We start from the raw sequence: 22354 nt of genomic DNA, 5'->3' as shown, positions 1-22354 counted from the left end.
ATACCCATACACATTAAAGTACAGTACAGAAGAGCCTATGTACTTAAATTAATGTCAAATAGGGAAGAATGCGTTTAATGAATCTGCGCCCACATTTCTAAATGTTGAATGTTTGTTCGGTAGTTTTTTACATGATTGAAGCTTCTTGGTTCTTCGGTTTCGAAAGTGTATAGATTTGTATTGCGGAAGCATCTCGTCATCTCGCTCGACACGTAATTTAAGTGGTTTTAAGTCATTCATGCCGCCAATGAACTAGTAAATGAATGCTATCCTCTTCCTATTTAGTAATAGAATTATCAAAATCGGATCGGTAAAGTAGTAAAAGAGATCAAGTGCGATTTGCAGCCTTTTGAAGTAGTTGCAAAACTTGTTGCAAAAAATATTTTCCTTTTACGAATTTTGCAACTACTTTGACAACTACTTCAGGTTGCTCCTAGTCGTTTGAAGTAGTTGCAAAAGTTGTCGCAAAAAACATTTTCCTTTTACGAATTTTGCAACTTCTTTTGCAACTACTTCAGGCGGGTGCGATTTGCAGTTGGCTTACAACGTTTTCTAATTTTACTGAAATTCACTGTCTGTTTTTTAGCACATTTTGTTGTTGCTCTTTATTAACCTCTACGAAATAATAATAGGGAGTGGTACAAAATTATACATTTTTCAAATTAGTCAGTATACATTGCCACTGCGATTTATTGGAACATCGTAAATACACAAAATACTTCATTTAGCACACACCATCTAATTAAGCGGCCCATTCATTTTGGCGCTCTCCTGACGTATCGCATTGATGAGCTCATTATTGATGAGGAAAATGAATCGTAGACCGGCAATCTAAAAGCGGAAAAATTCTCAAACAAATTCGTAAACAACCCCTAACAAGAGTCGTACCTCGATAACGCAATTGTTATTTATTCGATTTTTGCTTCCCGACAGCAACGGCATACCATCAATATAAATCGGTCGTTTGCCCTCATTCGAAATGAAGAAATCGCCGTTACTGCGAAGCTTTATGGTTCCTTGCTTCCGGGACACCTTGTACGCAGGTCCTTCAAGGGTTAGATCAACATCAACGGTTTGTTCTTTAGTGGTTCGCCCGAATGTTATCTTAGAATCCAGAACAAGAAATTAAAACGATTACTTTTCACTGTTTTTCACATCCAAACATACCTCCCTCGACCGCATTAAATATCGCACAAGTCTGCCACGCAAAACTGCTAGGGTCTGATTATCAAATTCTGGAGCAAAGCCTAGAAGCACGAAACGGATTCAGTTTGTTATTTAAATGAAACTGAATGTCTGTCGTCATAGGATCTTACCAACACCAGTTAATGAATCAACGAGTACACCCCATCGAGTTAGTTCGTTTTCGAGCTGTCGAATTTCCTTTTTGTTTGCCCGATCAGCTAGCGCGTATTCCAAATCGAGAACTTCATCCTTCGGTTCAGCCAACTCAGAATCTTGCAACAATTCTTCAGCGTCGGAGAAGCTTAACAGTTGATCGGGTCTGGTATTCGGCTGAACAATTTGATCGGGTAAGAGGGAGTACTGTTTCATCAGTTGCCAGTGGGTAAATATTGCTTTCGCCGTTCTGGCCAGATAAAATGCTGAGGCGTTCTTGTCCAATAAATCCTGGAAAGTCTCTATAGTCGGATTCTCCGACTACAATAAGAAATTAATAGCCTGAAAGCACAGATGTAGGGTAAGAACTTACACTCTTTATCGTTCCCAGCAATTCTTCCTCTTGAACCGAATACAGAGCCTTACTCTGTACACTTTCAACCAATTCTGGATGAAGATTTCTCATAGCCGCGACTGCGATACGCGATATGGGTTCTTCATACAGCAGTGAATACCATCGTGACTGCATCTCCGGAACGGTAAATTTGCACGAAAACTTTGTTCCACGATGAACCATCCGAATGTCGTTTGTTTGCTGTATCCCGATAATCAAGGCCAAATCATCGATAGGTTTCCAGCGTCCCAGATCTTTTGTGGTTATTTGATTGCCGCCGCGAGACTTTTTGTTCTTTTTGTTGCTCTTTAAATGTCTCCGCTTTTCCATTGGTAAAACATTAGCGGTGGGTATCGTTGCAACTGTAGGAGTCGAAACAACGGTTGTGGTCTGGATTGGCACCATTGGTGCCGGAAGCGGAGCGGCTAATGGTGGGGCTGATGCAGGTACAACAATTGGCGGTGGTAAAACGGATGTCGGAGTTTCGGCAAACGTGCCAACGTACGTTTGCGACTGGGTTCGGGATCGAGCACCAACGCGATACGGCGTTGGAGGTATACCGAGACTGAATTCAACTATTTCATCATCAAATCGTTTTCTTTTGATCGAACGTTGTGAGCTGGATCAAGAGTGTAACCAATTACTTATGGCTGGAGTCATTTTTCAGTAGATTTCACCACATTACCTTCTTCTTTTCTGGTCATTGGCTGCATCGGTTGACGGACTTGATGTGTATTCGATAATTTGGTCGCTTTTATGGTCCATATTATGAAAATTATGAGATGCAAATGATGCTAAGCGTTTTCCCTTATAGTTTTGACAATATGTCATAGAATGCCAATTTTGGTTTGGTAATATTGATGGCGTTTGTATGTGCCGTGTATTAAAGTCATTAAAGTGTCATTTTTCACATATTTCGCATTAAACGTATTCTTTTGAATTTTGGGCGCCTAATGTTTTACTATAGAACTCTAAGAGTAATTATACCTTAGGCGATCTATATCACTTTACGTGATCCGTTGGGTAAGGGAAAAGCATTATTGCTCTGTTAGTGCGTTCATAGTTATTTATCTACCAAGGTATTTTTTCGCACTAGATGTCGATTGTCGACTGTCGACCCGGGGCGAAGCCGAGGTCGACAAGACGTCGTGTGCGAAAAAATACCGGCATACCTACCGTGGTAGATACAACGTTTTTCGCAATTTCGGGCCATAATCACCTTTCCAATGCAAAACATGTCCTACATTTTGTTCCAAAATTCTTGTGTATACAGAAGTTCATTTGAACGATCAAGAAGGCTGCATAATACACATTGCAATGTGATGTAAAGAGACGCGTTGAATGAAATCGAGTATTCAATGCTTAGTATATACGCTTCAACAATACGTTCGGTATAATTGTGTGACTCTGTAGCCGAAGGGCTATGGTCGTTGCTTGGTGTTTGAAAGAATTTTGGTGTTGGATGTTCAAATCCTGGTCTGTGCAAAGTTTTTATTTATAAAATTTAGTCTTTCTTAAAGGTACTAAGCTCTGTAGCGTGCGAAAAAAATGTGAAAAAGCCCAAGTGCGAAAAAAAGTTAATATCGCACTGTGTCCAGAAATACAGTGAAATAAATACCTTCAAAACGACATTAAATGGATGCATGGAAAGGTGATGATTATGGACCGGAATTGCGAAAAGTTTCTTTTTACGTCACTAGTTATTTCAGCTGTAGTTTCGTAGAGAAAATCTCCGCATACAGGGCCGGATTAAAATTTTCAGCTCCACTGGCAAATGCAATCTAAGCGCCAATTTTCATATCGGATTCATATATTTATATAAACGTTACGTTACGGAGACTCTTGAAATGGATGATAGTGTTTATATAGAAGTAAAAGAAATGTAATTGCGAACGCAGTGAGCAAAAAGTTATTCAAAAATAAGGTGATTTTGATTACTGATTACTGACGTGTATAAGTTAAAAATACAAATTTTAGTTCATGAAGAGTCTTCATTGAAGACCACATCACAATTCGTAGTTTTTACGCTAATTCGATATTCGAGATTTTTCTTTTTCATCGTAATTTCCTTTTTTAATCTGATTTACGCTCTTGAGAGTAATAGGCTAGCTAAAACAAATGAAGAACAGCTCAGCATTCCCTTTTATCACGAGGTCGAAACAACTTTTCCTCCTTTCTTGCCACTTTACAAGATTTAAAGGAAGAACTACAGTTATATCTGTTTCATTTTAGACTTCATCATTCATGTTTCCTGGCAAAATACTTTCTTTTTGTAAATGTCCGGATTGAATACTCTGACACGCGAATTGAAATTTTCACTTTAAACTCATTGACTGAGTCCATTGAGCTCATGCACTCTTCAAAATAAAGATTTGGAACTGTGCTTTACAAGATTAGGCAATGTAAAGTTTATTCGCAAACTCTCTATAGAATTTTTTAGGCAATTTTTTTTTATTTCAGTTTGAAACTAATAAACAATTTCTCGTCAGGCAATGATTGTCCATTCAGTGAAACTCAGCGCCAAATTTTTCCAGCGTAATGATACCGAATTTCCCATAGGGAAACCGACACTGTCCGCATAGTACTGCTCCTAGCATTAACATCAATAATTTTCGGAGGTTCATTAAATCTGAGAAATTTTACTGAAAAACCTGTTACAGACGGCAATCATATAACCGGATCTATCGGATCTATTACTTCCATCGATCAAAGTATTTTTAATCTGTTGATTTCAAATCTTGTACTTCATTCTTTTAACATGCATTTTACCAAAATAAGGGACCACATTACCCAGAAATTGTCATTATTTTTGTCGTCGTTATCAATAACAGATGAATGTGACAGGTTAATGAAGAGTTTAAGATTACTTTTAAATACGAAAAAAATACGTCTAAGATGCAGCACCATAAAAATAATTTTATTCTCTTGAAAATTTGATAATATCACATTAATTGCATTAGGTGTAGATAGAGACGGATTCATTTTCGTGAAATTTATTCTCTATATTCTTGTATATCCCATCCTCGTTCGTACATAAGTCATAGAAAATAGTAACGAAAATGCAACAGACGAGACACAAATACTCGCATAATTAACATACATCAAAATTTCCGGATTTGTTTCAATAGAATTCCCTACAATTAGTGGATATATAGCTGACATACAACTTCCAGCTACTGTTATGACTCCTGATACAGACTCTGTTATGAATAAATACTTTTCAATGTAAGCATACAGTGATGGATATACTGTGGACATTCCGACGCCGATCATAACACTTCCCACCCATAACATTGTCATTGACGATCCACCCCAAATGTATAAAATTGTATTGGAAATGGCTAGTAAAATCAAATTGGCAGCGAATATGAAATGAGGCTGGATTTTCAGAATGAGCAAAATTCCGAATAGCCGACCAATAGTGAATCCGAGCTGAAGACCGAATAACACTTTTGCTGCTTCAGTCGGTGATAGTTTCATGGGAGAGAAATGAGTGTAGGTGGGTAAAAACTGTTGCGTACATAGTTCTAGTGCCGAATAGAATCCAATCACACCACAACATAGTCCGATAATGTAAATCCGCCGTTTTGACGAGTCACGATTCCGAGATATTAGGGCCGTTGTTACGGATACGCCAGACGAACTCGATCTGCTGTCAATGCTTTCACGTTCCCAAGATGTGTCAACAATTATTGGTTCTTGAATGTTGCTCGTAACGACCACCACTGGTGTTCTCTTTCTGAATGTAAGATAAATGATTGCGTTTATGACCACCGCAGTTATGGCCAAAGATCCAGCGATGTAAAACGGAGTGCGAATATCACGTGCGGTCGTAGGTTCTAATTTGTCAGTTGAATTGCCGTTCGTTAAGAAGTTGGCCAGAATTATGGGCGGTGCTAACGTTCCCAGTGAGTAGGCAAAATGTTGAGTCAAGATCCACGGTGGCGATTCATCTCTCCATATATCAATAATCCAGGCCACTTGGGCGGTATCATAACCACCGCCACCCAGACCTATTAAACTGCTATACACAAAAAATTCGGTCAAATTGGTGGCTGATGGTATCAAAAAGAATGATGAAGTAATCAGTGAAAGCAGCAGCAGGACAACTAACTGCCGGTTAACACATTTGAATATTAGTGTACCTAGAAATCAGTAAACATCAGTGTTAGTTGAATCGTTGTTGCTTTGGAATCTGTCAGTTTGTCAACTTACAGACCAATGCACTTGCGAGATAGCAAAACAAAATAATTGTAAAAACCTCGGACACTTGATCCACTGTTGAATCAAAGATGTTCGTAAGTTCCAGAACCAGTGGACTAAGAAATGTTATGCAAACTCCCTGAAAGGAACCCAACCTTAATGCACTGAAACGTTAACAAATTTAGATTTGACTCACCAAAACGAAATTACTGTAATAAACGGCCAGTGAAACTATGTATTTCACGTTACGTGAAGACGTCGAAAATGCTGATTCAGGCATATTGTTATCCATTGTTAATATTGAAGTGAGTGCTTTAAAAGACACTAAAGAACCAAAATCCCCAAGACTTAACGCGATAATGTAAATGCCATCCAATCATAAAATGTTGTCGTTTATGTTGTTGATCCAGCCAACATGTCAAATAAAATAAAATCTGTAGAACATCAACTCCGTAAAGCGTCCAAAAATATCAAATCATTTCTCTCTACGAAGACAATCTCTTGCCACTTGCTGATGAAAATTCAATCAGATTTGGACTGAATCTCGGACTGTGAAGTTAATTTAATTCATTGACTATTCAAACAAAACAAAAAAATCAGAAAATTTTACTTAATGAAAATTCCAAACTGACGAACACGAACATTAAAATAGACAAATAACTGAAAGTTTTGATAAAACAATAAATTAGTTGTCTATTCTTATCATAAATAGTATCAATTACATTTACACTTTTTTCCCTTGGCTCTGTTTTAGCATACTAATCGCACTTTGTTTTGTTTTTGTTTCTAATACCCAACCCACCAATGATTCGACTTGTCAAACATGAAACTGTATTGGGTTTTGTTGGGTTTACAACACTGTTTTACATTAACACACCGACTTAAATTGTATGCAACTGTTGAATGAACTTAGAGTGATAGTAAGTGTGAATTGTTCGCTATATTAACCTACTTACTGAACGGGTTTAATCATAGATCTGCTAGGACAGTTTACATGGAGTGACTTGACATTGGTAATGAGTAATGTTATATAAAATGATGAGTATTTTGAATAACTCTCAGCACTTTTCTTATTTGGACAGGTGTTTAGTCTTTTATAGAAACCATTAGTCATATTTGATATCGAGAACGGCGACAAGAATAAGCGACGAGCCAAGGGTGTTCTCTAGTGTTCTCATATATAGCAAAATAAATGATCCAAATGTTGAAACGATCAATATTTTGTATGGAACTCTAGGAGATAGATACTTTACATAAAAGAAGTACAGCTAGAGGCATTGAAATTTCAGCATTAATTTGCTTGAGCTGTTTTTCAGCTGATCCACATATACAATCAAAACTGTTTATACGGTTGCTACATGCACGCGTATAAAGACGTATAAACAATTTTGATCGTTTTGGATCAGCTGAAAAATAGCTGAAGCAAATTCATGTCGAAATTTCACTGCCTCTAACTGTAAGAACTTTGTGTCGCTCTTTTCGAAATAATTTTTTGCGAGTAGGAAAGCATTATTTCTATATACAAAAGCGGAAAAGTCAAGTTTTTAATACTTATGACGAAAGCCTGACTCTTACATGCTACATCAGTCGGAAACTGCACCTTGGATCCTTACTCTGAAACAATATAATTCACTCGACCGCCACATTCTTCCAACGTTTTATGTATATGTATGTTTTACGAAAGCCGAATTGTTTTCGTCTAATTGACGGTCAACTCCATCAACTCTCGTTTGCTAATGTTTTTACGATACAGTGACGCAATACAAGCACACCCAAATATAAATAGAGAACGGACAAAATTTGTTCCGTCTTCTTACAAGTTCATACTTTTTGACACGACTTCTAATTTTTCGTATTTCTTCTGATTCTATAAATATTTATCGATCGTATCATCTAAAATCTTTATTTAAATTAAATTGATTTTTCTACATCTTCATTTGGTGTGTCTAGCACATCGTCATCATTATCGTCTATCACGATCAGTTCTGGTTTCTCTTCAAGTATTTCGACATCATCGTCTGCATCTAATGCATCCATACCATGTGATTCTTTTGATTCAGGCGAACACTCCTGGAAAAAATTAAAAATAAATTTCTTGCGCTAAGACAAACGGGAATGTGAGCAACTTACTGGTCCTCTATTAACAGGTGATACTGAAGTCGACTGTGTCATCGGTTTTATGAGCGTACTCCCAATTAGTACATGTGATTTCCCATCCTTTTTTTTAGATTGACAGGAACGCAACCGATGCAGTATATCATGCGGTACAGGTTCGATGTCATTCAATTTTCTTCGTCTCATACCTCCAGACGAGTAAGGGGTTTCCATTGGCGAACTTTCTTTTTTTGATTTATCTCCAGGTGAAGCATACGTTTTCACTACGGAATTGTTCAGGATGACGGGTCCCTTGTATTGGCCATAAATCGTGAAATCGGTGAATTTTGTCACGACAGTTACCACACTAGTTTTATGTTTCAAGAAATGTCTGCCCAACGTTCTTACTTGATTGGCACTCTTCGGGAAAATCATGCCGCACACATTACATTTTACGGTTCTCTTTGATAATTGTAGCAGGTTCGGAATAGTTGATAGATTGATCACATTTTGGTCTACATCAGCACGTGAGACAGTCAGTTTTTTAACTTTTCGAACGGCTTTGATTGATTTGTTTTCACTAACCTGAATCACAATGGAATTGGTAAGCAAAATGGTGTAAAAATCAAACAAGCCGGCTTACCACATTTTCTTCCATAGATACCAAACTCTGTTTTGAATTGTCCATGATCTCTTTAACTGCTTCAGGTTCCTGTAAGGTACAATGAGACTTCATTTTTTGCAGAGAAATATGACTTTGAAAAGGAAAACCTAAACAAATGAATTCGATGACTACCTTCATGGGCTAGCCGAACGAAATCAGTATAGCAACTATGTGCCATGCCAATTATCACTCCCCCACAAAACAGATTCAAAAATTGATATTGATCCTACAAACCTAATTCACATAATTGAACTACCATATAGACGGTTTCTTCTTACCTCATCTACGATATCCAGATCAGGTTCAGTTTTTATCGCTATTGGATCATGACACTCCTCGACTTTCTCGGGAGGAATTTGTACTAATACATCGACTGTTGTAGCTTTTACAGCATGGATCTCCTCGTATTCCTCCGGAGAAAATAGGACTGGTTTAACGTCTGGTACATCGACTGTTGTTTCTTCTACTTCAGCTTCTTTCTTGAGAGTAATTTGATCAGGTTTAACGTCTGGTACATCGACAGTTGAGTTGTATGGTACATCGTCTGTTGAGTTGTGTGGTACACCGACTGTCGAATTGTGTATAGCAAGAATTGCTTCCTTTGGTGTTAGACCGTTTAGACAAATATGATTTGACTTATTGACCTACGTAAATAAACATGAAAGTTATTTGGTGATTTACGAATATGTTACCAATGACGTTACTCTCTTCCGAACCCGTGAGTAGGTTTTCAATGCAGCCTTTTTTGGTGTCACTTCTTCGAAATCAGTTAGTTTAGTTGAAACATATTTTGGGAAGGCATTCGAATGCAATTCTGGACTACATTTGCCAATTGCAGGTGTATCTTGTACGATACTAGTTCCTGAAATATCTCCATTACATTTACGATCCTGGAACAAATTTGTTTTTTTTTTTATTATTTCATTTGAACAAGAAAGCAAACATTAATTAACCTCTGTCGGACACAGCCTATCAACGCCTAAATTCAATTTCGGTTTGGGTTTTTTCTTAACTGGCTCCAGTTTCACAATTTCCAATTGCCCATTGTTTTTTACAATATGAAAGTTCGAATCATTCATTGCTTCGAGTGGAAAACAAAACAAACCACACGCTGTATACTCGAATATTACCGCACTATACACACATTCAAATAGGTAGCATCAATGCAGGGGATATGATTGTTCAATGAATTAAATCGATTCAAATAAATGAATATTTTTGAACGACAAAAATAACGAAATTTTGAAAAGTATTTCTGGTCAATTTTCTTCAAACGCAGAAGATTCACGTCCCTAATTGTACCTTATTTTGACAGCTTCTAAATTCATGTCTGTTTTAACTAAAATTTCACGACCTCTCTTGGCTACAACAAATTAATAATGTAATAATTACCAGAGGGACGTACTGTTCAAGTCAGATCTGATAATAGATGGCGCACCACACGAAATAAATAACTTCATAATACTACCAAAGATGGCGGTCTGATAAAATGCGCCATCTCTCATGACAGCACTACACTAAATAACAATTCAGACGAAAGAGAAGTTTCTGCATATTCGAATATTTTGCTCAATCGAATCGGTGTAAATTTTTAAGTTTTAATAAATTAGCTCGGCAACCCTAATGAAAAATCTGTAAACTGCCATACTTTAGGTCTGTGTAGAATTTTATGATTTTACATTGATAAAACAAATCTTTGAATTAATACCAAGCCGTAGACAAATGGAAAGTTAAGTACACTCTTCAACTGGCTCAATATTTTTAAAAACATCCCTGGCGAGCAACACCGGTGGATATTCATCATCTACAATTATATTATTTGTAAGACTATATGTGAAACACTGCGGACTTGCGGAAATGCAACCCCGATTCTTGACTAAATTGGAAATTACACTCCACTAGAATATGATGCAGTTCATCGTCTTAAACAACGATAAATGTAGGTTAAAACGTATGATTATAACAATCCATATCAAATTAAATTATGACTTATCGCTGCGTCAACCTCGTACATTTTTTGACCGTTACCAGCTTTTATACCTTTTATACTCACAAATTCTTAAACACTCTTCAAACTCTCTTTGCCCCATTTAATTTGAATGTAGATTCAATGTAGTAGAAGACATTGCAAGAAGTACTACTTTGACACCAGCTTGTGTTTGGCACGTTTGTCACCATTCACGAAAACGAAGCAAAACAAAAACCATGTCAAACGACAGTGAATCGTCCAATGTAAAAATCTCTTTCATTCCAAAAAAACGCAAGAATCTTCGTCAGAGAAACATAAGTGACGATGAGGAAGATGCGACTGACAATGCACAGGAAACTATGTAAGTACTCAGGCTGCATTCAGTTGAACGAAACTCAAGAAATTTTCCAAATCAAAGGTCGAAATTGGTTGAAACTAAGGAACGCCAGAAACTCCGGAACAAACCGAATGGAGTGAATATCATCGGATTGGCTCTTGGAAAGAAAATCACCATCGAACAGGAGCTAACAAACGTAATATTCAATTGACGCCACTCAGACCGATAGAAATTATTTATTTTTTTAAAATCCATTCGTAGAGGGATCCATTCAACACCAAATCCGGAGGAATGATCAACATGCATGCATTGAAAAAGGGTATCAAACCAGTGGAAGATGCATACGACGTGGGTATTGGTACACAGTTCTCTGCTGAAACAAATAAACGGGACGAAGACGAAGAAATGATGAAGTATATTGAAGAGCAGCTGAGCAAACGAAAGGGCATCAAGAGCAACACAAGCTCAGACGATGTTATGGAAAATTCACACAAATATCTGACCCCTGAAGAAGCTGCACTACTTTCTCTACCGGATCATCTTCGATTAAGTTCGACCCAAAAGTATGTGCAGCGTTGTCAGTCCCATGATATGCAGGGGAATACAAGACCTATCGCTTGATATGTTAACTGAAACTTGAAATAATTTATTTCTCTCTAGATCTGAAGAAATGTTATCGAATCAGATGCTTAATGGAATACCGGAGGTCGATTTGGGTATCGAAGCGAAAATCAAGAATATTGAAGCAACTGAAGCAGCGAAGGAAAAACTTTTAATGGAGCAAAAGAATAAAAAAGATGGTCCGTCACAGTTTGTCCCTACTAACATCGCTGTAAATTTTGTGCAACATAATCGATGTGAGTTCTGATTCAACGTCATCTTTAGAACCAATTTACATCAATTTTAATGTACTTCCAGTTAACATCGAAGAGGCTGAACTGAGGAAACGCAAACAGAATGTGTTGCAGGAGAGGGAAGACGCTCAGCAAAGTAAAGAGAAAGGAGTTAAGAAGGCCACTGACGACTACCACTACGACAAGTTTAAAAAACAGTTCCGACGTTACTAAGCATTTCCAACTATTTACTTTTGTAATAAATTATATCTCTAAACAGACCTGAACACGGTGACTAGCCATGGTGTCGGAGCTGTTTCATGCTCCCAATTTCAGTTTTTAGTTTATTGATCTGTTGAAAAAGAAAAATTTTAATTTTAATTACGAAAAACAATTAGTTGATTGGCACCGAAGGGTAAATCACTGATTTTATGACAAGGATTATATGGGATTATACGGGATTATTTGGTGATTATATGAGAAAGTGATTACCCCCTCGATTGGCACATTGCTCACTTTTTCGGTAATTTTATCTTGGACGTCTTGAGGAGCCGATTCCGCGTAGCCCTTTGTACACACCCTTTTTAATAGTTTCTCCAGCTCATTCTCCAATTTCTTCAGTTTCTTTGCATTCAATTCAGATGTTCCGTTATCGGCCTCATACAAATGATTGGTTTCAATTCCAAACGAGCATTCATAACCAGCCGTTGATTTTATCGAAAACTTTTCCAGTTCGACAATTCTTGACGAATCGTTCAGTACAACGTCGTTTACGAGTGCTAACTTTGCAATGTGTGAGGTAAATGGACGTAGACTATCATACATAGACTCAGTGTGAATGTACAGGTGCACTAAGGTAATCGGTTAACGTTAATGAGTCAGTGCAGTTCAATTTTTTAATGTTGACTTTGCGCACTTACCCACAGGAGCATGTTTTCCGATGACTTTATTGTCCACCTTAAGTTGTCTTATAGCCGAACATATTCGTAATAAATTTGAAATTTCCGTTTCGAGTGCGTTGTCTATCCATTCCTCTGGCTGAAGTTGGAATCAGAACTGATGAGACATTTAAAAGGGGAAATTTTTTCTACGATTTTACCTGAAACTCAGATATTTTCGGCAGATGTCTTAGAAGTTCATTGCATACAAAAGGGGCGAAGTGACCTAATGAATTTAGACCAATCGACAAACACGTTGCTAGAACACGACAGTGTACTGCTCCACTAGAATCCTTGCTGGAAATATTTTTCTTCGTTGTTTCCTGTAACGTATTGTTAGAACCGAATTACAAAAGGTTGTGGACTTCGAGACTTTCAGTACTTACCAAATAGACGTCGCACAAGTCACCGTAGAAGAACCTTTTCAACGCATCGGTGGCGATATGAAAATTGTATGACTTCATTGCGTTATCTATTTGTAGCAACGCATTACCAAGACGACTCAAAATATATCGATCCATATCGGCGAGCTCCAATTTCTTCAAACAAATCGCATCATACAGATTCAAATTGAGCTGTTCATGTGATGCTATTGTATACCGCGCTGCCTGCCAGATTTTATTGAAGAACCGCGAGTTCGCGTGACACTGATTAACATCGAAATTGATAAAGTGGCTCGTTACATCCGTACTACACAGCGTAAAACGAAGTGCATCGGTTCCACACTGTGGAATGCCCTTTGGAAACAGCTGCTGCTGTCCTTTAATTGATTTTTTCACTTCATCCAAGGATAGCACACCATTTTCATATGATTTTTGTATATCGTTGCGAAGATCCTCTAAAGTTGCGCCATTAATGACCTGTTCGGGTGTTATAACGTTGCCTAAACTCTTCGACATTTTTCGACCGTTAGCGTCACATAAAACACCGTGAAGTAGTATATCGGTGAAGGGAACACGACCAGTCAAAATTTGCCCGAGCATAACCATCCTTGCTACCCAGAAGAAAAGGATATCATGTCCTGTCACCATCACGTCTAACGGATAGTTTCGTTCATAAAAGTCTTCTCCCTTTGGCCATCCCATTGCTGAAAAGGGTAGTAATGCTGATGAGAACCATGTGTCCAACACATCAGCATCTTGTACGATTTGAATATCGGCGACTGTATCAACATTGAAAGCTTTCATTGCCTTCTTTTCAACGTCTTTTAGACTGACACCAACCAACCAAATTGTTTTGTCTTTAAACGTGCACTCATACGCTGGTACTTGATGACCCCACCACAATTGTCTGGAGATACACCAATCATGGCTAGGTGACAACCACTTACACCAATCTTTCTTGAAGTTGTCAGGATGAATTCTTATTTCACCTGTCGCAACAGCTTCAATAGCATTTCGGGCCAACTCTTCGCATCGCACAAACCACTGTGGTCGATCCATCAATTCAATAATGTCTTTTGAACGCGAACACACCGGTAATTTGAGATTATGTGGCCTAATATTCCGCAAAAGTCCTCGACGCGACAACTCATTCTTCATCAAGTCACGAGCAGTAAACCGTTTTTGGTTAGAGAATTGATCGAATCCTTCGCATATTGTACCTTTCTCATTTATCACCGATACCGATGGCAGTGAATGACGTACGGCTATTTCTTTATCGAATTTATCATGGGCTGGAGTGATCTTAACTGCACCTGTTCCAAAATCTTTGTCAACGGAATCGTCGAAAACCAATGGAATTTTCTCATTCCGAAATGGATGCCATAAATACAATTGTGACTCTCGGAAACTGGAATACCTTGGATCGTCCGAATGCACAGCAACCGCCACATCTCCGAGTAGTGTTTCTGGTCTGGTGGTCGAAACGATTATTTCACTGTCGCTGTCGCATATCTTGTACGCAATGTCAAAAATTTCACCAAAAGTTATCGGACTATCATATCCGGGAACAGAAATCCTGGTTGGTCCTGTTACTTCGACATTCTCCACTTCAATATCTGATATGGTCGACTCTAAAGTGCAAGACCAGTTAACTAACATGTTACTGCGGTAAATTAAATTCTGATCATACAACCGAACAAAGGCACTTTTCACTGCTTCACTCTGAGCTTCATCCATTGTAAAATATTCCCTTGACCAATTCAAATCAGCACCGATTCGTGTGAGATCATGTTTAATTGTACCGGCTTTTTCTTCTCGCCATTTCCAAACTTCATCGAGAAACTCTTTCCGTCCCATGTCATGTCTGCTCACATTTCTCACCTTTTTCAACATCTTTTCCACGACAACTTGTGTGGCAATACCAGCATGATCTGTTCCGGGAATCCATTGTACGTCGTATTTCTGTGAGCGTTTCCATCGTACAAGAACGTCTTGGATCGTCGCCATCATAGCATGACCGATATGTAAATGACCGGTTACATTTGGGGGTGGAAGTATTAAGCTGAACTTTTGTTGGTCGGTTTTATTGGATTCGTTTTCACATTTAACATATTCTTCATTGATATCGTTCGATTCAACAGCCTTCGATTGGTATTTGTCGGCTAAACCTGCGATATTTAACCTTAGTTTCTGTATGACAATTTACATTAGCTATTGCTTACCTCGATGACTAAATAGCCTGCAACCATATTTGTGATTACTTATTTGGAAAAACCTTTTACCAAATAAAAGACTTCCACTTTCTATGCAAACGAAGTTCATATTTTTGAATTTTGTTAGATCATAAACATTACAATGGGTTAGGTGATGTCTGTTTTGACTTTTTTGACATAATAGTGAATGAGGTAGATGATTTATCTTTGAAAAAGTATTGGAACAACTTTGTGAGCGCGAATTAAAGACAAATTTTTGAAATCATTAGAAATTCATTGAAGAAAGTTAACAGAGAGAGGCTGCGGTGGAAGAAATATAAGACAACAATTACAATCCAATCGACATTATTCATTCCACATACGATTTACTATAATGTGTAACCAATACGTAAATGTCGTTACATTGGTAATGCAAGTGAAATGAATAGTCAATTGGATTATAATTGTTATATCTTATAATTCCGAGACACCATCTGATAGTGGGTACAATAAGGCACAATATTAACTATTTTTAACTATTGTGTTTCTAAAGTGTACATGTTTTGTTACGTTAATTACGTATTTAGAAATTTCCGGAAACTTTATCGAGATGGTAGTCCGAAAATCTGTTAATTACATCATTTGAACCTCGAACTTACAATAACTCGGATCACATTCCAAACCAATCAATTAATTTTTCACAGACGGCAACTTGGATGGCGAGCATAAGGAGGGATACTTCCGAAAAACAGAATACCGAAATCGGACACATTTTCTATTGGAATTTGTTATATGTGCCCAGTAAGGTATTCAACCCCAGAAGCCAAAACCACTTTAAAAAAATTTCTTCGCAGCTTGTGTGGCTAGTGTGAGGAGATCGAAAACCGATAACTTGCACTTTTCTTACAAAAGTTTCTCCGGTTACACGAGCCGTACAGGGTCGTGTGGGTTGTCATTAGAAAGGTAATTGCATGTACTTCCGGGGCAAATGGGTCTTATTGGGTTTAAAATTCATCCACACTGAGATATGTGCAGTTGAAGTTTTCAACCGAAAAAAGACTGAAAACTTACACTTTTCTTACAGAAATTTCTCGAGGTACATGAAACGTACGACCATGCACGTGGGGTGTCATTAGAAAGGAAATTTTACTATCGGATCTGGTACTTCATTAGATCTGAATATTTTAAAGAGACCTCAATTTTTTGAACATGTGTTTTGCTAAATGATCATTTTTAGTCGGAGCTTGTTCTATATTCCAGAAGATGATAGCCGTCCGTCACAGGCTTAATCAAGGATAACATGGCGGAAAGTAGTATTGTTTTTTTTTTAACGATGGATAGCTTCCAATCTTCCTCTTCAGGATGAAAAATTACATGTAAAGTTAACATATTTTGTATCTAAGTTTAACCCAATCAATTGGTTCAATGGAATGATCTGTTGTTGTGGCACTTGAGACATCCTCAGGGATTGTCCACTCTATACCAATCTCAGGTTTCGTACCGTCATCATGAACTCCAAGATGTGGATCTACCATCATTAGATGACAAGTGCGACTACTAGTCAAGTAGTAGCAAGCCTCCTAAAAACTTGGAGAAACCTTTGCAGATTGTGTAAATTTATGAGATCTGCACAGGTTTCTCTAAGTGGGTTATGATTCACAGACCAATTCTTCCATTAAAAGTTACACATTTTTGTGTGCTTTAATGGTTTTTCAAAAAAAAAAAAGATTCTGGTTCAGAGGAATAATCAAAAAACGAATAAAACGAAAAAATTCAGACAGAAAATAAACTACAATTACATGAGCACTAAATTTTATTGCATTCACATTCTTATTACAAATAATGGTAAAGTCGTTGCGTCGTAAGTGAATTAAAATTATGCGATACCTTACAATCTAAATATCTGAAATACTGAATGTAATCAATGATTCTAGTTTAATTGATCCACTATGCCTTTCTACATTTTTGGATTCAACGGTCGCAGGCAGAGAATGTTTTGAAATTCAATTCTAAAAATTTCTTAAAATTCTTAGAAGATTACTAAAAATTCCTTAGTTTGTGAATTCAGAAATTTAGGCATTTTTTAAGAAATTATTGGAATTTTTAAGAATCAAATACCTACAAATTGGCCCTAGTCGCAGACCATATCTTAAATCTAGTTTCTTAAAGCCAACTACATCAATTGCCTAATTGTATTTTTATATTTTCAACTATCGAGACTAGAAACTCGTTGAAACATGTTCCCATTTCCTAGGAAATTAATAAATTAAATTTATAAATACGTCAAACTCAAGGATTACAGGGATAACACAATGTAAATTTGGCAATTATAAAGGCTAAGTGAGCTGATGAAAAGCTTCAAGATAAAGGTTAGGGTGTAAGTTAACTAAATTGAGAGTCTTATCTAGTCTCCATATATTTGGTCAGACATAACCCCTACAAACGCACCAGTAGTACCATTGAAATAATTTCTATAGGAACCTCTTATCCTTTTCCCATTCCCTTAGTGCTATCCAATCGAATTTGATAAAATTTATATATATTTTATGACTGTTCGCAAAATGTCTAAGAGAGACCAGTACTACAGAGGTAAAAAGCTTTACAGTTACACTACAATCGCTAAACCGAACTGGTGTGCATACGTTATTTTGCACCAGCTGGTCACATACAATTCCAAATAAGACCAGCTGGTGCAAAATAACGTATGCACACCAGTTCGGTTTAGCGATTGTAATTCTAATCAATTGACAGTACTGAGTCAAGACTTTTCCGGTTACGTGGCTCTAAATGTGGGCCTCCTAAATAACTAATTGGATTATCGAATTGCCGTTGATCCTCGCTCACGAACACTTTGGTTACTGGTGATTTCGGTTGGCGTCGTACTACCATCGGTGCGGATGGATTGTCCGGGTGTTGGTTGTAATTGTTAGCATCTACATCTCTTCCGAAGTATTGTGAACGGTTTGTGAGTTGAGGTAGATCTGGAACGTAGTCGAATTCATCTGTGTAATCGTCCTGCGATATTTGTTATTTTGAAGAAAACAATAATTGTGTCAGCAAGTGTTCTGTATTGTGTGTTGGGTTAGTTGGTGTAAAAGTATACTTATAAGAATAAGAAGTTAAAGTACAACGTATACAAAGCAATTTTACTAATCTACAAAGCAATATGTTGCATCATTTTTGTATTTTGTTGTTTGAAGAGGAAATCGAAAGAAATTTCGTTTTAAATTGGAATTCAATTATTTCTGACGGCGCGGCGTTCAAATCTTAATATGTAAATAAATGTTGAAGCAGGTGCACTGTGCATTTATGCAATTTGTCCTCGAAACTAATATGCAGTAATGTGCAAAAGGCTAACAGTCTAAAAAATTGGCATTTTTACAGATATTGTGTGTAAATGTAAATAAAAAAAATTCGACTGTTTCCACAATGACTGCAAATACAAAATAAAATAAAATGCAACAAATATATGTACGAGTCAGGCACCGGCAAATACTCAGGAAATAAAAACCTTCCCTTTAAGTTATGATTTTATACCTGCTGAAAAGCACTCTCGAAACGAGTATTGCGGAAACTTTCAGCTATCAACTACACGTCGAAAGTATACACAAAATTGTACCCAAATAGAAAATATATCCAATTTCGTTTTGTCGCAAAAATAGGAGTATCGACAAACGGGTACACACCAATAAGATAGAGATAGTATATACGTGTCATCGACATCAATAATTTCTTTTTTTGTGTGAAAAAGTACAATTCTTCTATCAATTGCTGAAACATGTCGAGTATCAACGTGGAAAGCTATAAATCAGAAACGCTTTATGAAAGGACAAAACATTATCGACACACTAGACATGTGAATGTGAAATATTTATTTAAACTTATCCTTTGTCGAAAGCCAACGATTGAGAATTTGTATAAATATTTGCTGAAGACTGATATGCTTCTTGAATGAAAAGAATTCCATTGCATTCATTGAAAAGAAACAGATGGAAGTATAGTTTTGCACAGACACATAAATTCATGCGGTGTTCCAGTTTCTGGTGTAGAACCAATACTCCCTCTGTTTTGAGGGCGAGAACAAGTTGCATAGAAAGGAAGATAAATAGTTCAGCCGAAATAATGGAATTATAAGTAAGATTTGCAAATCGTTACTAGTGTTTACATATTTTACATTTCTTTAATTCACTTGTCTACTATCATAGCCAGCGCTTAGGAAACGAATATTTCATTTTGTTTGACTTCATTTTAAGATTATGTTTAGTATGTTGCAGTGTTTATGCTTTCGAAAGCAATCAAACAATTTTAAAAAGAAGAAAAAAAAATTGAAATACTCATGACGGAAGTAGATTTACATTATGGTTCAGCATCGGCATCTGATATAACATTTTTTCCAGTGTGAACATGGGCATCACCATATCAACCAATAATTACCCTCACAACATTTTAGTAAACAATTTCAACCTTTTCTGTGACATTTTTTCCAATTTCCAATTTATTTCGACTGACCTAAGACAGCTTTCATTCAAAAGGATCAATCAATTATATTTGTTTCCTCTGTGGCAATTTCCATTCAAATAATAAAGTCAGGAGCATTCATGTTACGTAAAATCATGAAAAATTGGTTGCAATAAATCATTAGAAGAATTCCCAAACCTTTTGTGATTTTGGTGTCGTTTAGTTTTGCGATTGCCTTAAATAATTACGTTGAAATGCAGGTGTATAAAACATCATGAACCATCATATTTTATATATATCCGTATAACGGTTTACATACAACAACCAATCTTCTTTGGGGCTATAAATGATGTGAGGTGGGGCTGTTTGATGGTGTTTCGTCGATTTTAAATGGTAATTGTGTCGTATTGTTCTGAGCGATGGGGGGTGGTGGACCCCATGATATTTGTCTCTGGCGTGGTCGTGTTTGTAATGAATTTAATGCGGTTAGATGAGGCGATTTTATCGTATCTATTACCTGAGTGAATAATATGGTCGGTTAAAAGAGATTTAAATTGTAATTCTCTGTTAAATGATGGCGATAACGGAAGTCTTTAGGGTTGGCATATAATAGTATGTAATTACATTAGGACAGACTTAAAACGTATTTCGATTAGACACATACGGACGGAATGTAAATATTTGGAGATAAATTTCAATTAAAGTTGGCAGTGAATGGACTTTAGTGGTAAACTTATAATATCTTAGAGAAATATCTTCTATTAATGGTTACGTTGTTCATATAACCAATTTACTCAGACATCCACTTTGTTCTGAAATGAATAGTTTCAGATTTCTAGTTTCAGGTTCACTAACTATTACATTTACAGCCGTAGGGATAATCAGTCAATGATTATTGAAGGAAGGCGTTTACTTTTCAGCCATTAAACTGCAGAAACAATGTATTTTCTCATCAATGATCCTGAACAATGGTGTAAAGTGTTAAACAAGGACAATGGGTACAGAAAACATTAGGATCATCAAAATTTCCCTCAATTTATGAAAAAGCATATCTTCAAGAAAAACCAAAGTCTTCCTTTTAAGGAAATGTAAAATAAAATTGCATTAATTTACTATCTTGTTTCGCTTGTAAACACACCATTAATACGATGACTTAAGTTGCTTTAGAAGGTTTCGTGTTGTAAAGATAACAATAACATTATCTACTGTATAAGCTCGGCTTGCAAAACAAAGCTGATATCATTAGCAAATAATTAAGTTTTCTCTTTTAAAGTTCATGTTTTAAAAATTGGAAGAACAAAACCATTAATTTATTACAAGGAAGTCGTTGAAAGCTTTTATGATAAAAATTAGAAAACGAAAAAATGTGGAAAAATTAAATGTTTCAAAAGTTTATGACTTTAATTCATTATATACCCGCCTTTCAGCCTTTTCATCGTATTGTTAATGAAGCTATTAGAGCGTCAGGGTTCAGAGTGGATTCGCCCCTTTTCCAACTCACATCCAGTCGGTTATAGCATAGAAACTTAACAACATTATAGAAAATTCTCGTGTGGTATTTTTCAGTTCTTTTACATCTTTTCTTGTGCCTTTCATGTAATTACGTTAACATGGTGTACGTACAAAACATACTTTTTTCCAAGAATTTCTTTTGCATTTTTTTTTCTTTCTTTTGGCGTTTGTAACGAAGTACGTTGTTTCCTAGAAAGGGTTCCCTTTTTTCTTTTCTTTATGTTAATGACTCTATTTTTTCCTTATTTTTCACTGAAAGATCGTGTGATGTCTGTATCACAAATGTTCTCTTACTCATTAAAAACATTTCATTGTACAATTAAAGTTCCGCCACCCACCACAGCCCAATTCAATTATTTCTTTTTTATTCAAATTAAATTAGTTACCGGATTATCTGACAAGCCCTCGTCTTCGCAGGTAGTGTCATCGTGTTCGTCATCATCCGCTGAAGATTCGCTGTCACGTTCATTTTCCAAATCTAGAAAAATAATAAGAAGAATGGTTTCACAGTTGACGAAGTTCTAACAAATTTGTGCGAAGACAACTAAAAGTCTACAATTTTATAAGAATCCAGATAAAAATCACCAAATCTAAGTAATGAATACCTAAACGACTAAAAAAATGGGTTCCTATATCGTCTACCCGCTGTAGTTTCTTTGTTTTTGTGACAATATACAGATCAATAAAACTACATTTCTGTTGACGGGTCTGTATCATAGATATTGAAATGGTCGGAAACACAGGATCATTAAATAAAGTTCTCAGGTTTTTGGTGTTAAGCATTGAAAGTATTCTAACGATAGAGAACCTCCCATCAATGCACCGACGACAGACATCACATAGAATTTTCATACCAAAGTCCACACCCCAAACTGCAACAACTACCAATAGATAAATGCAAATAAGAATATAAAGGAACGGCAAAAATAAACGATGACTACTGGTCAGTGTCAGTTTTGACAGCAGATTATAATTTTAACAAAAGAAGTAATAGATTTATTGTGCTTTAAGTCTATTACATAACTCGGGATAAAGTTCC

At 36.6% G+C, this 22354-nt stretch overlaps 6 protein-coding genes across 16 annotated transcripts in view; 1 reads left to right on the top strand and 5 right to left on the bottom strand.

Annotated features, from left to right (window-relative positions):
* Window positions 1-662: 662 nt before the first annotated feature.
* LOC119083354 (microspherule protein 1-like) lies at window positions 663-2553 on the bottom strand. Its single transcript, XM_037193067.1, has 6 exons — window positions 2418-2553; window positions 1712-2351; window positions 1317-1659; window positions 1168-1247; window positions 889-1104; window positions 663-831 (listed from the first exon to the last, which is right to left on the bottom strand). The coding sequence occupies exons 1-6, from the start codon at window positions 2495-2497 to the stop codon at window positions 739-741; spliced, it is 1452 nt and encodes a 483-aa protein (XP_037048962.1). The 5' UTR covers window positions 2498-2553; the 3' UTR covers window positions 663-738.
* Window positions 2554-4623: 2070 nt separating this feature from the next.
* LOC119083355 (major facilitator superfamily domain-containing protein 4A-like) lies at window positions 4624-6755 on the bottom strand. 4 transcript variants are annotated; one of them, XM_037193071.1, is made up of 5 exons: window positions 6664-6755; window positions 6546-6595; window positions 6132-6484; window positions 5948-6074; window positions 4624-5877 (listed from the first exon to the last, which is right to left on the bottom strand). In XM_037193071.1, the coding sequence occupies exons 3-5, from the start codon at window positions 6225-6227 to the stop codon at window positions 4733-4735; spliced, it is 1368 nt and encodes a 455-aa protein (XP_037048966.1). In that variant the 5' UTR covers window positions 6228-6484; window positions 6546-6595; window positions 6664-6755; the 3' UTR covers window positions 4624-4732. The 4 variants fall into 4 exon arrangements, with proteins under 4 accessions (XP_037048966.1, XP_037048965.1, XP_037048963.1 ...); XM_037193070.1 differs by having other exon boundaries at window positions 4630-5877; window positions 6658-6744; XM_037193068.1 differs by having other exon boundaries at window positions 4630-5877; window positions 6546-6745.
* Window positions 6756-7815: 1060 nt separating this feature from the next.
* Window positions 7816-10072, bottom strand: LOC119083353. Its single transcript, XM_037193066.1, has 6 exons — window positions 9647-10072; window positions 9398-9583; window positions 8972-9337; window positions 8673-8741; window positions 8066-8614; window positions 7816-8005 (listed from the first exon to the last, which is right to left on the bottom strand). The coding sequence occupies exons 1-6, from the start codon at window positions 9770-9772 to the stop codon at window positions 7847-7849; spliced, it is 1455 nt and encodes a 484-aa protein (XP_037048961.1). The 5' UTR covers window positions 9773-10072; the 3' UTR covers window positions 7816-7846.
* A 797-nt stretch (window positions 10073-10869) lies between these two features.
* LOC119083363 (telomere length and silencing protein 1 homolog) lies at window positions 10870-12119 on the top strand. Its single transcript, XM_037193078.1, has 5 exons — window positions 10870-11023; window positions 11081-11195; window positions 11261-11562; window positions 11660-11856; window positions 11918-12119. The coding sequence occupies exons 1-5, from the start codon at window positions 10899-10901 to the stop codon at window positions 12064-12066; spliced, it is 888 nt and encodes a 295-aa protein (XP_037048973.1). The 5' UTR covers window positions 10870-10898; the 3' UTR covers window positions 12067-12119.
* Window positions 12056-15601, bottom strand: LOC119083362 (valine--tRNA ligase-like). 2 transcript variants are annotated; one of them, XM_037193077.1, is made up of 6 exons: window positions 15376-15600; window positions 13157-15321; window positions 12932-13093; window positions 12753-12870; window positions 12349-12683; window positions 12056-12184 (listed from the first exon to the last, which is right to left on the bottom strand). In XM_037193077.1, exons 1-6 carry the CDS (start codon window positions 15473-15475, stop codon window positions 12128-12130), a joined length of 2937 nt encoding a protein of 978 aa, XP_037048972.1. In that variant the 5' UTR covers window positions 15476-15600; the 3' UTR covers window positions 12056-12127. The 2 variants fall into 2 exon arrangements, with proteins under 2 accessions (XP_037048972.1, XP_037048971.1); XM_037193076.1 differs by lacking the exon at window positions 12056-12184 and having other exon boundaries at window positions 12237-12683; window positions 15376-15601.
* A 2443-nt stretch (window positions 15602-18044) lies between these two features.
* The window catches only part of LOC119083349 (contactin-associated protein-like 5), a 32973-nt gene continuing 28663 nt past the window's right edge, over window positions 18045-22354 (bottom strand). For 4 of the 7 annotated variants that reach the window (XM_037193043.1, XM_037193042.1, XM_037193045.1 and 1 more), the window contains 2 exons: window positions 21702-21793; window positions 18045-18360 (listed from right to left, as the gene is read on the bottom strand). In XM_037193043.1, coding sequence (XP_037048938.1) covers window positions 18082-18360; window positions 21702-21793 — 371 coding nt within the window. In that variant the 3' untranslated portion in view covers window positions 18045-18081. Of the gene's footprint in view, window positions 18361-20001; window positions 20321-21701; window positions 21794-22354 lie in introns of all 7 variants that reach the window. The other 3 variants (XR_005088849.1, XR_005088848.1, XM_037193046.1) reach the window with 3 other exon arrangements.

Source organism: Bradysia coprophila, unplaced genomic scaffold (genome assembly GCF_014529535.1).
Source record: "Bradysia coprophila strain Holo2 unplaced genomic scaffold, BU_Bcop_v1 contig_588, whole genome shotgun sequence".
Classification (NCBI taxonomy): Eukaryota; Metazoa; Arthropoda; class Insecta; order Diptera; family Sciaridae; genus Bradysia; species Bradysia coprophila.
The sequence above is the reverse complement of the archived record's forward strand: the minus strand, read 5'-3'. Positions and strand labels throughout refer to the sequence as shown.

What these genes read in the sequence shown, in the direction of transcription:
- LOC119083355 (XM_037193071.1), bottom strand. Translation starts at nt 6,227, where the DNA reads ATGGATAACAATATGCCTGAATCAGCATTTTCGACGTCTTCACGTAAC. An exon ending in ATTACAGTAATTTCGTTTTG is followed by an intron (nt 6,075 to 6,131) that starts GTGAGTCAAATC and finishes GGTTCCTTTCAG; the next exon opens with GGAGTTTGCATAACATTTCT. An exon ending in TCTCGCAAGTGCATTGGTCT is followed by an intron (nt 5,878 to 5,947) that starts GTAAGTTGACAA and finishes ACTGATTTCTAG; the next exon opens with GTACACTAATATTCAAATGT.
- LOC119083353 (XM_037193066.1), bottom strand. Translation starts at nt 9,772, where the DNA reads ATGAATGATTCGAACTTTCATATTGTAAAAAACAATGGGCAATTGGAA. An exon ending in TATCTATGGAAGAAAATGTG is followed by an intron (nt 8,615 to 8,672) that starts GTAAGCCGGCTT and finishes ATTGTGATTCAG; the next exon opens with GTTAGTGAAAACAAATCAAT. An exon ending in CACCTGTTAATAGAGGACCA is followed by an intron (nt 8,006 to 8,065) that starts GTAAGTTGCTCA and finishes AATTTTTTCCAG; the next exon opens with GAGTGTTCGCCTGAATCAAA.
- LOC119083362 (XM_037193076.1), bottom strand. Translation starts at nt 15,475, where the DNA reads ATGAACTTCGTTTGCATAGAAAGTGGAAGTCTTTTATTTGGTAAAAGG. An exon ending in ACTTGTGCGACGTCTATTTG is followed by an intron (nt 13,094 to 13,156) that starts GTAAGTACTGAA and finishes AATACGTTACAG; the next exon opens with GAAACAACGAAGAAAAATAT. An exon ending in CGGAAAACATGCTCCTGTGG is followed by an intron (nt 12,684 to 12,752) that starts GTAAGTGCGCAA and finishes CGATTACCTTAG; the next exon opens with TGCACCTGTACATTCACACT.
- LOC119083363 (XM_037193078.1), top strand. Translation starts at nt 10,899, where the DNA reads ATGTCAAACGACAGTGAATCGTCCAATGTAAAAATCTCTTTCATTCCA. An exon ending in TCGAACAGGAGCTAACAAAC is followed by an intron (nt 11,196 to 11,260) that starts GTAATATTCAAT and finishes ATCCATTCGTAG; the next exon opens with AGGGATCCATTCAACACCAA. An exon ending in TTTTGTGCAACATAATCGAT is followed by an intron (nt 11,857 to 11,917) that starts GTGAGTTCTGAT and finishes ATGTACTTCCAG; the next exon opens with TTAACATCGAAGAGGCTGAA.
- LOC119083354 (XM_037193067.1), bottom strand. Translation starts at nt 2,497, where the DNA reads ATGGACCATAAAAGCGACCAAATTATCGAATACACATCAAGTCCGTCA. An exon ending in AATGACCAGAAAAGAAGAAG is followed by an intron (nt 2,352 to 2,417) that starts GTAATGTGGTGA and finishes CTCTTGATCCAG; the next exon opens with CTCACAACGTTCGATCAAAA. An exon ending in ATTTAATGCGGTCGAGGGAG is followed by an intron (nt 1,105 to 1,167) that starts GTATGTTTGGAT and finishes CTGGATTCTAAG; the next exon opens with ATAACATTCGGGCGAACCAC.